A 15,434-nucleotide genomic window follows, 5' to 3' on the forward strand; every position below is an offset into this window, starting at 1 on the left:
AATATGGAAAACAAACAAACAAAAAAACAGATTTCAATGAGCAGGTATGTACTTTTTCACCATCCTGAGCAGATTTTCAAGTCTGTAATATTCAGGTACATGTTTTTGTATATTCTTTCATACATATGAGTTAGTATTTCTGTTGAATGCAGGTGTTAGATTTCCAAATAGTTCTGTGCCCTATAGACAGTAATGTAGGTAATACTAGTTTAAGTGGTATCTTTCTGTTACTTGCTTCTTGAACAGAATAGTAGTAATTTAAGAATGAATGAATTTTATGAAGGTATAAATGGTAGATTAAAACCCTGCTAAATTTGCACTGCAAAAAAAATCTTTCTTGGATGAATTAATGTAATTGATCATTTTAGCAAAAGAAAACTGAACATTTTTGGAAAGGATTGCTTAACAAAAATCCAGTAGAAAGAAAATATGTTTCTGTTTTCCTTTTTATTTATCTCATCAAGTTTATAGCATTTATTTTGCTACTATGCTATTTTAAGTGTTTTACAGTTTGATATATTAAAATGGCCTTCTTTTATGGCCCATGTTAAGAACACGCAGTGCATTCAAACAGCACACTGGTACTGGGTCTTTCATCTTGTGCCTAGTGTATTTCATTTCCCTAGTGTTAGGATTAAACAAAGCTTTTGTATTCATTTGAAGCAACTGTAATGAGAATACTTAACATGGGTCAAATGCAGATATTGGAACTCTGGAGGTCCCTGAAAATATTCTGCCTTTTGACACGGCCACAGTGGGAGGTGAAAGTATTACCCTTTTCTTTTATGTAAGAAAAAAAAAAAGAAAGATTACTCTATTTGTAATATTAGTGGAACGTTGATGAATTTTAAAAAGGTATATAGGCGACACAAAGAACAATGAAGCAGTGCACGTTTTTACTAAAGCTTTCATTAGAAATTGAATACATATACGTAAGTGTATGATTGCCTAATGTGCTAAACAGCGTACATGAGTTTAACCTGTTGTAGAACATAAACATAAAATATGAACAGTGTAAGATAAGAAAAGGTAGGTTTTGTTGTGTGAATGTTTTAGTAGACAGATAGAGATATAATCAAATCCTCAACTGGTAAAAGTCACAGTAACTCTCTGATTTCCGTGAAGTGATTTACACTAGCTTATTTGCCATTTATAGGTAATATATACATGCATATGAACTTTGTTTTTCAGTTAGACACAGTGAAGAAACACACGTCAAGTTATTGAGGGTGGTAAAGAGCCTAGTTCATCCAGGTTGACTGATTTTCCCCTGCAGCAGTCCCTTTATATGAGTTTTTTTGAGTGATTCTTCATCTCCTGTGCTGAAAATATTAATTCTGCTTGGAGCCTGTCACTTTTGTACTAAGTGTGAGGGCATATACACATCTAGTATTATGCTCAGACCAGAGCCTCTGGTCCAAAGTCTTACATGTGATGGCTGTGAAAGCCATTAACAGGATTGCAGCCTCAAGGCTGGTACCTGTTGTCAGTGCCTCTGTAGAGTGGGTGGGATGCCATTCTGGTTGAAAAGTGATCAAGGCCCTACTTTCACTCAGGAGACTTCCCTGTTCAACTGTATTCCTAATTGCAGGTAGGGCATTTTAAATCCCCCTAACAAAAGAAGAAACCAGGGTCTTTTTCTGTCCTTGTCTGGGTAAGGTAATCCTGTTGATTAGGACCAAAAGAGCAGCAAGCTCACCATCCCAACTTTCAGTGACATCTTTATTAACAACTGGTCTACCCTAAATCTTTACCATCTTCTAGTGGAAATACTTCCTTACTATTATATAGTAGGAGGTATGCTCAGAAAGTAATGCCTCCTATTTTATCATATTGGCCCACAACACCGGAGGTGGATGTTGGTGGTATGGCAAGAGAGTTTGAACCTTCCTGCCAATATTCCATTCAGTTTTGTTGCTGTGTGACTACTTATAAATGTCAAAATAAAACAAAAAATATTTATCCTTTTTTGTATTCCACTTCCAAACAAGTATGTCAGGCCTAAAAATGAACTAGCATTATTCTGAAATTCATTTAAATGTTTCTGTAACAAAAACAAGCAATGCTAATTGGTCCATACTCAGTAACATGCATGCCAGTTCAGCATTCAATTTTCTATCTGTATTTATGTGTCGTCTTGGATGAAAAATAAAACCATTACCAGCTGATATTATACATGTGTATAGCCTCGTAGATCCTTTAGCCGTAACCCAATGTTGACAGCTGGTAGCACTTGAAATCTAACATTTTTAGACAATACCCAGTGGTAATATTATGTAGGTCTTTATGCATCTCGTTTATAACCAACTTTGTGGAAACATCCTGACCACCTCCTGCTGTCAACAAAGTAGTTACTTCTGCACAGTTCTCAACAAAGAAGCGATTAGTAAAGTTATTATTTTATTTAATTCATTTATTTTTGTTTTATTTAGTTAGTTATTTATGTAGGTTATATATTCATTTTAGTTTTTAATTAATATTTTTGTTATTTTATTTAGTTATTTATAAAGAATCTATTAATGAAGTTATTAGTATAGTTATTTTTAATAAATGAATCAGTGAAGAAGTCTAAAAGAGGAAAATGTATTTTCATCAGTTAATGTGTACAGCTTTTCTATAATTTCTAGTTAATTCAATAACTTTGGTAAAGTTTTTTCATAATTTCTCAAACGTATATTTGCATGGAATTCTAGATATGTGTTCTGTACTGCATGATATCTCTATGCATGTTCTGCACAGAAAATTACATGGGGAAGATGTATGCATATACAGATATATTTTCTTTTTCATATATTTTCATTGTCCCATCCTTCCCATGTACATATATATGCATATAGATAAATATACTAAAAATGTACAAAACATATCCATGAATATGGATTTGTAATTTTTCAACTTTTAATTAACATATATATTAAAATCTATTCAACAAAAGCCATTTATTAAAAAATTTTCATGCTCCTGTACATGGGTTCACCTGCATGTAAGAGTTAAAAAAACCCATTAAATATCTCAGTGGTAAGTATCCTCACCATCAGGACAACTGTGCTTTTCATATGAGTCATTCCAGTAACTGTTGAGAAGTTATGCATATGGCTTGGCTTATAATTTTTAGGTGCCTGAAATTAGTTATCCTAAAGTTCTTGTCACAAGTGGATATGCTGTGTCTGGCTGGCATATAATTAATTTCCATAGTCATTGGGTGTGGGCACAGCCAGAACAGCTGACCCAAATCCATATATCATACTACTTTTATGACTGACTGTCTCAATGAGTTAAAGCATGGCAATACATAGGAGTTTAGTAGTGTCACCAAAATTTCCAAATTGTTTTTCTTCTGGCTCTAACAGCATCACAGTTCTGTTTAAAGCATACTGCAAAATTTAATTACAGGTTTTAACCACAGTTGTTAAAAATGGTGTATCTCTACAGGAGAACATCTGACTGTAATTTGAATATGTGAAGTAAAAGATGAAACTTCATTTGAAAATTAACTCAACAGATCGAGTTCAAAGTCCAGAAGAAAAGCAGTCTTTCAAAGAAAACATGTTTTCAATCAAGATCTGAAATTTAAATTCTGAACCATAAAAACAGCTATCCTTAATGCCCAGAAAGCAGATTTTCATCATTAACTTTTTCTCATTCTCCATCCCATTTGGGTACACATTCTCAAATAATTTTCAAGTGGAATCTCTTTCCTAAGTGCTTATTTTTGACACTAGACATGAAGAATAAAACCCTCAGAGTGACAGTCTGTGATCATGTTTCATGTGGCAGACTTCATTTGCTTTCAGTTTATATTGCTATCAATTTACGACTTTGTTCCTTAAGTAGTTATCTTTTTTTCCACATTGTAACTGATATATTGAATGATGTATGTTTGAGAGGTATTTCAAGGAATCTTAACTCCAGTCATTAACTGGTTATCTCTTGGCTCAGGAACCTTTAGTTTGTTGAGAAGAAGTTATTATTTTTAAAGCAAATAAAACAGCTTTTTAATGTGTAATTATTTTCTTACCAATATTACATTTTCCTACCCTTTTGAGTATCTAGCATGCAGTGCTGGAATTTGCATTTAGCTCTGCAGGAATTTCTTTAAATATTATTATTACCAAGGAGTAAAGCAAAAATCAAAGTGAATTTTTAGTACAATAGTGAGATATAGGAAGGTGCAATTGCAGTAACAGCAGCCTGCATTATTGTATAGAGCTAACTCACAGCTTGACAGAAAGTCCCTGCTGGGGAGGAAATGTAGGGGAACTGGAAGGATTTTGCTGCAGCTGCGCCCTACTGCTAAGAAGCTTGAACCTGTTTCATTTTTATTATGCTTACTGTTTAGATTTTTTGAGTCCAAAATTATATCTGTAAATGTGAGAACACATAAAAGGCAGCACAACAGGTAAGGCTGTTTAAAAATTTAAAACTATCAGCAAGGGATATTAAAGGCCATAGCGAGTAAGATGGTTGCCTTCTCATTGTGAGTATTTGTAGTTCAGGCACAGCAGCCTGGTAGAGTGTAAATAGTGGGTAAAAGAGATTTCTTAGCTTTAGAAGCTTTTACAGCCAGAAGGCACCTTCAGATCATTTAGTCTGACCTGTATATCACAGGCCATTACATGTCACCTAGGTATTCCTATTTTGAGTGTACTTAGACTAAAATACAGCTACCTAAAAGGAGATTACAGCAAGGAGGAGGGTTTTGATCTCTTTTCTCAGGTAATAAGTGATAGGACATAAGGAAACAGCCTCATGTTGTGCCACGAGAAGTTTAAATTGAATATTATGAAGATTTTCTTAATCAAGAGGGTGGTTAGGCATTGGAACGGGCTGCCCAGGGAAGTGGTATGGTACCCATTCCTGGATATATTTTAAGAGACATGTGTATGTGACTCTAAGACATATGGAATGGGGCATACCATCTTCAGCACGAGACCAAGCCTGGATGGCGGTGCAGTGGCTAGAAACCAGCTCTCTTCACTGCTGTCTATAGCTCCATCCCTCTGCCAATACTCTGCACTGACTTAAATGAAATGACAGAGGACCCCTCCACCTTTTGAGCTGCTGGCCACATCCATGCTCCAATGAGAGATCTGTAATATTTTTCTGGCTTTTTTTTCCAACTTGGTAGAGACTTTGTCTCTGCCTTATCATTTCTGACGAGATTGGTGTAGAGCTCAACATCGTGCTTGTCACAAGGGCTAGTTGCTGTACTGATTGTGGTCTTGAGTGCCTTCTGCTCCAGTCTGCGGTTTGACTGGAGCCACTTTCTTGGTTAAAACCAACTTCACATATGTCCTAATGCCCTTCAGAATGAGACATTCATGCCCAGTCTGAGAGAAAAGAGGGTCTGATGGCAATTTATGTTTTATTTTTTCCTTCAAATTACCTTGAAAAGCTGAAATAATAAAAGCTGAAATAAACTTTTCAAGGAAACTTCCACGTTGGTAAGCCCAGAAAGCAGAAGTGTTAGCCTAGTTATTACGGACTTTTTATGCTGTCTTTGTTCAGGCTTTTAGTTGTTTATTTCTTGTAGAGGCTTGTTCAAAGCTGACTATGTCTTAATAGAAATGTGATACTGATTGCTTTTATTTTGATCGTGTCACAGATCTTGCAGTGTGCCTTAGTGTCCTAAATGAAAGGATTTAAAACACAGATCCAATAAGAGAAAAGAGAAGCAAAATTAACAAGCAAATGATATCCTTGTATACTAAATATAATCAGAAGAGAGCTTTTAAGGTTATGTATTTAATTTCAGCTGAGCCTTTTGTCTATCACGTGAAAGTGAAGAAAATGTATTTCACTTCTTGAAGCCTCTGGTGGTGGTTAGGGTAAAAGAATACCAATTTGCTAAATTATTCTGTTTGACTGATGTAAACTATAGATTGTATATAGTTATTGATCAGATTTCTTACAAGCTCTTTTTTCACAAGCTTCCACATTTGCTTCTCTTTATATATATATATATAAAACTTAGATATACTTACAGTAGTACTATTCAGAGACCATGCACCATGAAAGTTTTGAGTCTTTAGGCTTAAATATATCATCCATGTCCTTCAAAGCCTGTCTTGACTTCTAAAATCAAATTTATCAGATTTATTGTACAACTTCCTCCCTAAGAGTGCTCACTGGTGTGGTAGTGGTTATATTATTATGTTAGTTAATTTTTGTGGTAGTTTCTTCTGATATGTTTGGTTGACTACCGTGCCAGAAGATTTTAGCCTTGAAAAATTCTAATAGCCAGAAATATATTGTATAGCTTTTATGCGTTATTGATAAAACAGTTTAAAGTAAAATCTTTTTTTTTCACCCACAAAATGCCTTTGGCAAAAGCTCAGCAGTTATGCTTGGCATATTAATTGCTGACCACTTGATATCTAATAATTACATTTGCATCACTATGGTACAATTATTTTCAAGAAAGCATTTTACTTACTTTATTTACTTTTTACTTAATTTCAAATTAACTTTATTTACTCTTATTTTTTTTTCAAATGCCAACTTGTGGAAATATTATATGGAGAGATCACATTAATTTGAAGTCTCCTAGAATAAGAAAAATTGATTAGAAGTACCCTTAGAAATAGTATTGCTCCTGTATTTCTAAATCCATATTTGTTTTCCTGTGACTACTTTCCTTTTCTTTTTCTGAAAGACAGGTGAAGACTGCACACACACACACACACACACACACACACACACACACACACAAATCTGCAAAATGTATTATCAGATGCTGAAACAAATGTAGGTCATTTTCAAAGTAGTGCCTCCTAGATATTTCGTGGAAACTACAACAGATACAAACAGCACAATAACAGTATTTGATAGAGCATATTCTCAGGTACAAAGCACAGTTTTCAACACAGTTGCCACCATCAGCTATGCATTCTTGCCAGCAATGAACAAGAGCCTGCATGCTGCACCACTAGAACTCTGGACCAGGCTAAGTTGTTGCCACTGTGGAAATTCACCTCACTGTGCTCACATCTACTGTTTGGTCTCTGTAAACATTCAGCAAGCATTGGTGAATGTCAGTGGGTGCTGTTAGTTCCACAAGGAGGAATTCATTGCTGCACATGCACTTCCATGTCAGGCACCATTTTGTCAGACTGCCACCCTGCTGTCATCTGCTGCATGGCAACAAAATGTAACAGAATGTTGCTGGGAAGGTTTAGCCTCAACTGCAATACCACCAACAACTGCCTCGGACATAGTGGTCCGACCTCGTAAAATAGGAAGCATTACTTTCAGAGCAGCTGTTATAGAACCTTCTTTTCTCTAGATTCTCCTTGTTGGGTAACACCAACTAAGTATATGCTTGGTGTTCTTGCTTAGATTGTACAAAATAGTTTATATATGATACAAACTATGGTCAACTTTGTCAACGCATTCTGTAGTAGAGAGAACTAAAATATCTGAAGAATTTGTTTATTTTTTATATTATCAGTGTTTATTCCAAGGTGAATATTCAGGTTTATAAGACCTCATTTTTAGCCTTCCAGTTTCGTGTTTGTGTATTTTTGGCATCTGTTTTATTTCAGGAAAGAATAATAAATGTCAGACTTTTTATTTTTGTAAGCTCTGCAAAAAGTCTTAACAATTTTACTGTTATAAAACGCAGTGCTTTTCATTCTTTGAATTCAGGACTGTTAGACCAGGAATGTATGTGGCCTATTTATTAGATGAACTAGGATGTTGAAAAGGATTGTTTCTATCCTACTTTCTTCAGGAACTGACATTTTTATTCTTATTCATTTTTACTAGTGGGATCTTTACTTTTTAAAGTCGTAAACCTATTGTTGTGAGAGACTCTCTAGCAAGCCTAAACTGGATCTCAGGAGTTTGATGCACTCTGTTTTATGCAGGCAGTGTAAAAGACATTTTAAATGTATTATTTACAGGCACATTAATCATGCCACTATAATGGTGTAATAATGCATACCACAGAAGGTTTTCATAAACTCAGCTTCTAAAAGTAACATCACAGTATCTTTCTTTTTGTTCTGTGAGTCAGTTCTTTGTAGAGATAGCAATTACACATTCATCTGTCTTGTAGCTTGGTTCCATATTCAGCTGTGAAGTACGTAGTCTGTAGATAGACCTTACTCACACAACAAAAAGAATATTTCTGATTTGGAACAAATGGAAGCTAGTCAGAATAAACAAATTTGTATAATTAATGTTAATAACTGAAGTTTATACCTGTTTCTGTAAATAAATGAGTTAAATGCTTATAAAATTATTCCAATAAAGGTATGTGCCATACTCAGTGTTCTTCTTTCCCTAGGAATTTTAATAGTTCTGACTTGATTTTGAAAAAATGCACTACCAGACAGAAATGCTCTTTTAAGGTTAGCACTTTTAAAACCACACTCTGAGTGGTTTTAAATCTAAATTAGATTTAGTTTAGACCCATTCTAGCCCAGTGTATTTCATTTAACTAAGCTCATAGCATTGGAGCTTTGTTTTAAAGAAATAGGCATTTGTTAGTGTAAGAGTATTCTGTAGCTCTCCCGAACACACATGATGAAAATAATGTGATTTGTTACTAAGAACTAAGGCATACAAAACACTAGAATACTGTAAGCCAGCACAATAACTTTTGTATCTGAGCAAATATCAGGAAAGAGTTCTGCACGCAGCAGTTCAGCTAGCCATTTTACTTTAATGTGGAGATGTAGGTTGATTACAAATTTAAAAATGAATTATCACATTGTGTTGTAAACCTTCCATCTAGTGTTATGAACAGGCTTGTATTTCTGCATTAAACATTTTCATGAGTGTTAGCTAAGATTTGTCTCTACCAACCTATCTTCTCAGCTTTCATCTATGCATGTATATAATGAAAACTGAGTTCCCATTCTCATTTCTTGTGATTAGATAGCTTACTGAATGTGATGTCATTTATTAACTGTCGTACTGTGGACTGCAGTAGGTGTTCTGTCATGCCTTTAGACCCTTTATGTTTCTAGCCAATTGTCCTTATACTTCTGCAGTTTTGAGGTAAGTATCCATAGCATGAGCTCGTTAGAGGAGTTAAAACACAGCTGACTGTCTTGGTGGCTCTGGTGGTAATGGGGCTCAAGATCTACATTCTGTGACAGGTGCCTAAAGCAGACAAGCCTCATACTCAGCACTGTCTGGCACTGTGTGTTAAGATTTGCTTGTCTGTGCTACTGCTATATCTGTATAAACAAGGATTCAAAATATGTTTAACTTCTCAAAAGTGGTATTCCGGTTCTATCTGTGCTTCTGCTTCAGGAAAAAGGAGAAGATGAAGCTTTTTTTTTTTCTTCTTCCCTCAGAAAGAGGCCAAGAGAAACTAGATTAAACTCTGCATCTTCCACTATGAGACTGATGCCAATACCTCTCCTCAACTGACTGAAGAAGCACTTTTCCTTTCAAGGCTGTTACCTGTATTCTCTTGCTTGACTGTATGCTCACCATTAATCTGTTAAATCAATCTGGAGTACTCAGATAAATATTAACAGTTACAGAAATGTTGGAAGGAACTAGTTGAGTAAATTCAGCCTGTCTTGTCAAGAAATCCCATTTATTTTTCTTCACCAAACACGCTACTGCATAAACTCCTATGTAACAATATAAGAATAGTGAATAAGAATGGTAAACGTTCTGCTTGGTATTCTGACCTCTAACAGTAGTCCTAAGCAGATGTGAACAATAAAAAATATTAAAAGCATATATCCAGCTTCAAACTATTTTAGTTCACATTTAAATTAATTAAATTTATTTTAATTGCTATATAAATCATTATTATCTATATAAATTATTAACTATTTTATATAAATTATTCTTTAGTAGGATTTTTAGTTTGTCTCTTTTATAATCCCTACTGGTTCTATCTTCTAAATGTTTGTTCAGGTTCCCCTTGTATCTATATAATGCTCTTGGAACCATGGCACTCTGTCAAGGTATCTTAAGTGTCAACCACTGTTGTACTTTTGTAACCATGCTCTTGCTAATGTCATTTGATGATCCATAGCTCTTTTACAGAAAGACAAGCATGCACAATCAGTTCTTATCTCGATCTACTCTTTTTATGTCATGCATGACTTTGTAAACCCTGGTATGATTCTCCTTAAGGAAGGTGGAGAACATTTTCATTCAAACTTTCCAGAGCTTTTTGATCATCCTTGTTGTATTCCTCTGAACACATTTTGCATCTAGTATGACCTTTTCCATCTGAAAGATCAAGAGGTGTGTATCTTATACAAGATGTGAATGAACTGTGAATTTCTACAGTAGCATAACATAGCCCACTGTGATCTCTATTTCTTTGTTAACAATTCATCACGTTTTACTTGGTTTTCTGACTGCTGTCACCTCCTGTGATTCTTTATTAACCAGTCCATGAAGACTTTCCACAATATTCCTTAACATAGCATGGGACTCTTTTCAGTGTTTACTGTAATATGGTATCAGTCTAATTTGGTATCATAAAATTGCAGGTAAATAAGACAGTCACACAGTCTAAATCACTATCATAACACATCTTTTTTCAGAGTCCTCGGATTTACCACGTCACATAGAATCAGAATGCTGTCATAGTCTGGTCTCTGAGATTATCCAGTTTGCTTCCATCCCTGGAAGTAGGCGTTGTTACAGATTAATTTATTTTCAGGCTATCTCCTTCATGGTGAAAGGATGCTGACTTCATGTTCCAGCCTTCTTTAAATCAGAGCATGTAAATATACATGCGGTAGAAGAAGTATCCATCTCCATAGTACCTCGGCAGTCTGCAATTGGACCTTTACAATCTGGTTATTTTCCTGATGACGGACAAACTATTCCTAGTGCAAATGTACTTTGCAGTGTTTGTTCTTTTGTTTAAATGTTTAAATTTCCTGTGGAAATGTTCATAGCAGGACTTGAGGATCTTCTACAGGCATAACCTCTTACATGAATTGAAAATCACTTGAGTACTGTTAATTCTTAGCCAGGAAATAGTTATTTAAGGACAAATGCCTTTAGATAGCAGCTACGCTTGCAGCGTAACGAAATTTGTAGAGATTTGTAAAGTTCAGGTTGTACATACTTTAACGAATCACTGCTTTCAACTTTGTCTGGCCTTGTTTTATCATCTCGTTAATAAGATTTTCACAGAGGTTCCCAGGAATTATTTGACACTTCTTTTTCAAGAATAATAGGCCAAGCCAAGCTACTTCCTCCTCTACCTCATCCTGTGCTTGCTCTTTTTCAAGACTTTGAAGATGTGGGAGAAGGACTAGGCCAAAACCTGTGCTCGTTTATAGAATGCTCTACAGCAGTATCCTTGTGCAATGACCTTAAAGCCATGTTTTTCTTCCTATTACCATAGGTATCTGCCAAAAAAGTGCTGTCTCACTGATGATAGTGTAGAATCAATTGTAAAGAGTAACTTATTTTCACTCTTAATACAAACTTTTATTGTTCCAGCATCATATGATTAGAATTTCTTAGCAGACCCATAAATATTCATCCCCATGTACAAGGGAAAGCTATCATAATGATATTCAGCTGTTTAAGACAGTTGTAAATTTCTGACAGGTAACTCAAATGAAGCGTCCATGTACAACACAAAATGTCAGTGATTTCTTGAAAATAAGTCAGGAGAGGTCATTGTTAGAAGTATTCCTGTATGATTCTTTAGCAGCTGATGAAAGATTGTTAGTCCCCAGTAGCTCTATCATTTGTGCTTTGTGCAAATTCTAAAGTTAAAGGTTATGAGTGCTATGGTACTGCACAGGTGCACCGTGAACAGTCTTTCACTCAGAATGATTCTTGTTTGTTAAATTTGGAAATGTGCTTTCTCCTGGCCTTAATTTTCATGTATTTCTTCATATTCTAAATGGCAGCTGAAGGCAAGCAGAAATAGTGAGTAATTGATTTAACAACCTAAGACAAGTACAGGGAAGTAGAAAAGTTTGTCTCAGTGCTTGATGTGACCTGAGAGAGCTTCTCTAGACTTTTTTTCTAAACTCTACCTCAGCACCTTGGGCCAGCGAAGTGGCCTTTAAGCCTGAATGAGCATGCCTTTTTTTTTTTTTCCCTCAGTGCAAAGCTCCAGTGTTTCATCTTTTCAAACTGTTTTACAGCACTCAGAGCAGAATTATATTGACAAGGTTAGAATTCATCTCCTAGAGGAGAATACTGTGCTCCTCCTATTAAGTGCTAATATAACATTTATGTGTTGGTACCTTAATAACAGCCCCAGCTTGCCTAATGAAAGTACTGAAAGCAAACAGTACTCAGTGAGATTTTATTATAACTGGAGTGACTGCAATTTGAGACAAATTATCCCTATTTTTGTTCCCATATCAAAAACAGAAATGCTAAAGCAATTGCTAGATGTTTGCTATAGAATTAGACTCCACTATCGTTAATATAGAAGTGAGTGCATTTTTCATGTAAACAGCTCACAAGGGTCAAGCATCAAAGATATTCTGTGGAAAATGCTTGTCAATAACCTTGTGAGAGCCTGTAACATGTCATTATTTCTTCCTCTTAAAGTTGAGAGTGAGTGGATGAAAATTGAGCTTGTGAATTGAAGGTACTGAGAGTTATATGGCCTTATCAACTTCAGGTAAAATGACAGTTTTGCCTCGTTATTATTTTTCCTTTCAGAGATCAGGCAATGGACAGCATAAACAATATATACTGGAGGATAAGCAAATTGGTATATAAAAAAGTTATTATCTGTGTACACAAAGATGATGTAAATCCCTAATGTCAAAAGCACTTAATATATATATTGTCTCTCTTAAAAATGGAGGAAAAAATAAGACAAAAAATATCTTCTGAACCTATAATTCTTCAAATTAGAATGTATTTGTTCAAAAAGCAGATAAAGATAAGGTACATTAATCCTTTTTCAGAGCATATATGATAAAATTCAGTTGTTTTCCATAAGTAGACATTGTCATATAATAGATGTATGAGTATTTGAATTTAACTATAAGGTAACAGTGTGCCTACATGTGCGTCTGGCCTGGATGGAGCTGAATTTCTTCATAGTAGCCCTTACAGTGCTGTGTATTGGATGAGTGACCAAAGCAGTGTGGATGACATGTTTTAGCTACATCTGAGCAGCATCAAAACCTTCTCTACTCCTCACACTGCCCACACAGCAAATAGGCTGGGGGTGCACAAGAAGCTGAGGGTGGCACAGGCAAGGCAGCTGACCTGAACAGTTCAGAGGGATAACTCATGAAATATGGCATCTTATGCGGTGATAAAAACTAAGATGAAGTGGGTTTGGGAAAGGTACCCATTGCTTAGAGACTGGCTAGACATAGGTCTGCTTGTGACAGGTGTTGAGGGATTGTAATTACATGAACTGTTTTGTATTTTTTTCTTTCTTCCTCCTCTTCACTTATCAAACTGCTTTTATGTCAGTCCTTGAGTTTCTTCAGTTATGCCATTGGAGTGGGGAGGAGCAAGCAGCTGTGGAGCTTCACTGCCAGCTGGGCTTCAGCCCACTTCAAGGCAATTCCTCAGCTGGCATTCTGAGGCCTCTGCTCTGTGTATTCTGGTAAAAAAGGATAGAATACATTGCAAGAATATGGGGACAAGATAATACTTCTATGAACTCATTTTAGGTTTTAAAGATAATATTTTTTAGTGTACTTAAGTACAATTGATTTGTGTTGACATGACTGCAAATTGACAATTTCTTCCTCTGGCTCATGGTATAGCACTTAAGTGTTTTGAAACGTTATATTCACTTCCAATACCTTAATAACATGTTCCAATGTGATTTATCTTAAAATTTTTACTAGGAAGCAAGAAAGCCTTTCCCACTTCATTAATACCATTAGCCAAAAGGAGGTCAGTTTCTCCAAGTTGGCTTGCCAAGTAAGCTAATTAGGTGTGTTGGTTGATGTAAAAAGAATTTAGGGTGCTTTCAAAATAATTCTGCTATTGAGAAGATGCTCTTGTCTTTGAGAGGTTTCATTTAGAATCATAGAATGGTTTGGGTTGGAAGGGACCTTTAAGATCGTCTGGTTCCAATCCCCCTCCTATAGGAAGGGACACCTCCCTCTAGACCAGGTTGCTCAAGGCCCCATCCAGCCTGGCCTTGAATGCATCCATGGAGGAGACATTCACAACCTCACTGGGCAACCTGTTCCAGTGTCTCATTGCCCTTGCAGTAAAGAATTTCTTCCTAATATCTAGTCTAAACCTACCCTCTTCCAGTTTAAAACCAGTTCCCCTTGTCCTGTTCTACCTGCCCTTATAAATAGTCCTGCTACAGATTTCCCATAGGCCCTCTTCAGGTACTTGAAGGCCACTATACTTGAAACCCTCTCCAGGCTGAAGAGCCCTGATTCTCTCAGTCTGTCCTCACAGCAGTGGTGCTCCAGCCCTCTGATGATCTTCATGGCCCACCTCTGGACCTGCTCCAACAACTCCATGTCCTTCTTGTGATGGTGGCTCCAGAACTGGACTTTAGACCACTCTGCTGTTCACAATTGTCTGAAAGGAATCTTTGCTATAAATGAAATACATATATTTTATTAATCCATTGCTGTAGCTTCAGTGCTTACTACTATTTCTATTCTTTAATGAAGAGAAATTTTGTTCATTGAAATGGACAGAAATTGCCATATACAAAAAAAGATTTTTTAAAAAATTGTTAAATATGTTAAGAACAGAATTTCTTTAAATGATAAAGGCATAATGGAAGTCTAAAAATGAAAAAACGAGCAGATATTAACTGCCAGACAAATTCATAGTTGCTCAAAATGACTTAAATAAGAAAGGAATTTTATAGGGAAAAAAAAAAGCCACCATGAAATAGTTGTACTGCAGATACATTTTTTTGAATATATCATCTGAATAGGAGCAACATTAATTTCTACCAGTATGTAATATGCACAATATTTTGTTTATCTTTTAGGTTGAAGATCCAGAAGCATATAATGAAGTAGCTGCAGAGTGTGGGATGCTTGCTGTGGTTGTTGTAACTAACTTACCCAGAGATGCTGCCATTGAATGGCATGTTACTGCAGTAGTTGATGACCCACTGCACAGAAAACATTTTGCAAAGAAGATTTTATTGGAAGGCTTCCAAATTGATTGTGAATCTGTGAAGTCCAGTTCTGCATCTTGTGCATCAGTCTCTGTACGTCTGAGCTTGACTGTACCTCCTGCTTCTCAGCTTGATTTAGATGGACCTCTTCATGACTTAGTTTCTATGTTTGGACAAGCTGTTGAGAAACTTTCAGAAGATTTCAATGCAAGTCCTTTGTCATTTAGAGCTTTCTTCAAGAAGGATGTCTTTGATATTGGAGTATTACAATCAGGTAAGACTTCTGATAGAAAACAAGTCTTGATACTAAGCATAATGTAATTTGTTTTACTTCTACATAAGGTTTGATTACAAGAAAACACATTAAAAGTGCCTTTCAAGGAGAAGTCCAATTAAGATA

General features: G+C 35.7%; 1 protein-coding gene across 14 annotated transcripts in view; it reads left to right on the forward strand.

Annotated features, from left to right (window-relative positions):
* Positions 1-15,434, forward strand: part of DPH6 (diphthamine biosynthesis 6) — a 293,683-nt gene that overhangs the window by 240,672 nt on the left and 37,577 nt on the right. For all 14 annotated transcript variants that reach the window (XM_046941744.1, XM_046941743.1, XM_046941742.1 and 11 more), the window contains one exon: positions 14,903-15,308. In XM_046941744.1, the coding sequence (XP_046797700.1) occupies positions 14,903-15,308 (406 nt within the window). The remainder of the gene's footprint in view (positions 1-14,902; positions 15,309-15,434) is intronic.

The sequence above is a fragment of the Gallus gallus genome, chromosome 5 (assembly GCF_016699485.2).
Source record: "Gallus gallus isolate bGalGal1 chromosome 5, bGalGal1.mat.broiler.GRCg7b, whole genome shotgun sequence".
In the NCBI taxonomy this organism is placed as follows: Eukaryota; Metazoa; Chordata; class Aves; order Galliformes; family Phasianidae; genus Gallus; species Gallus gallus.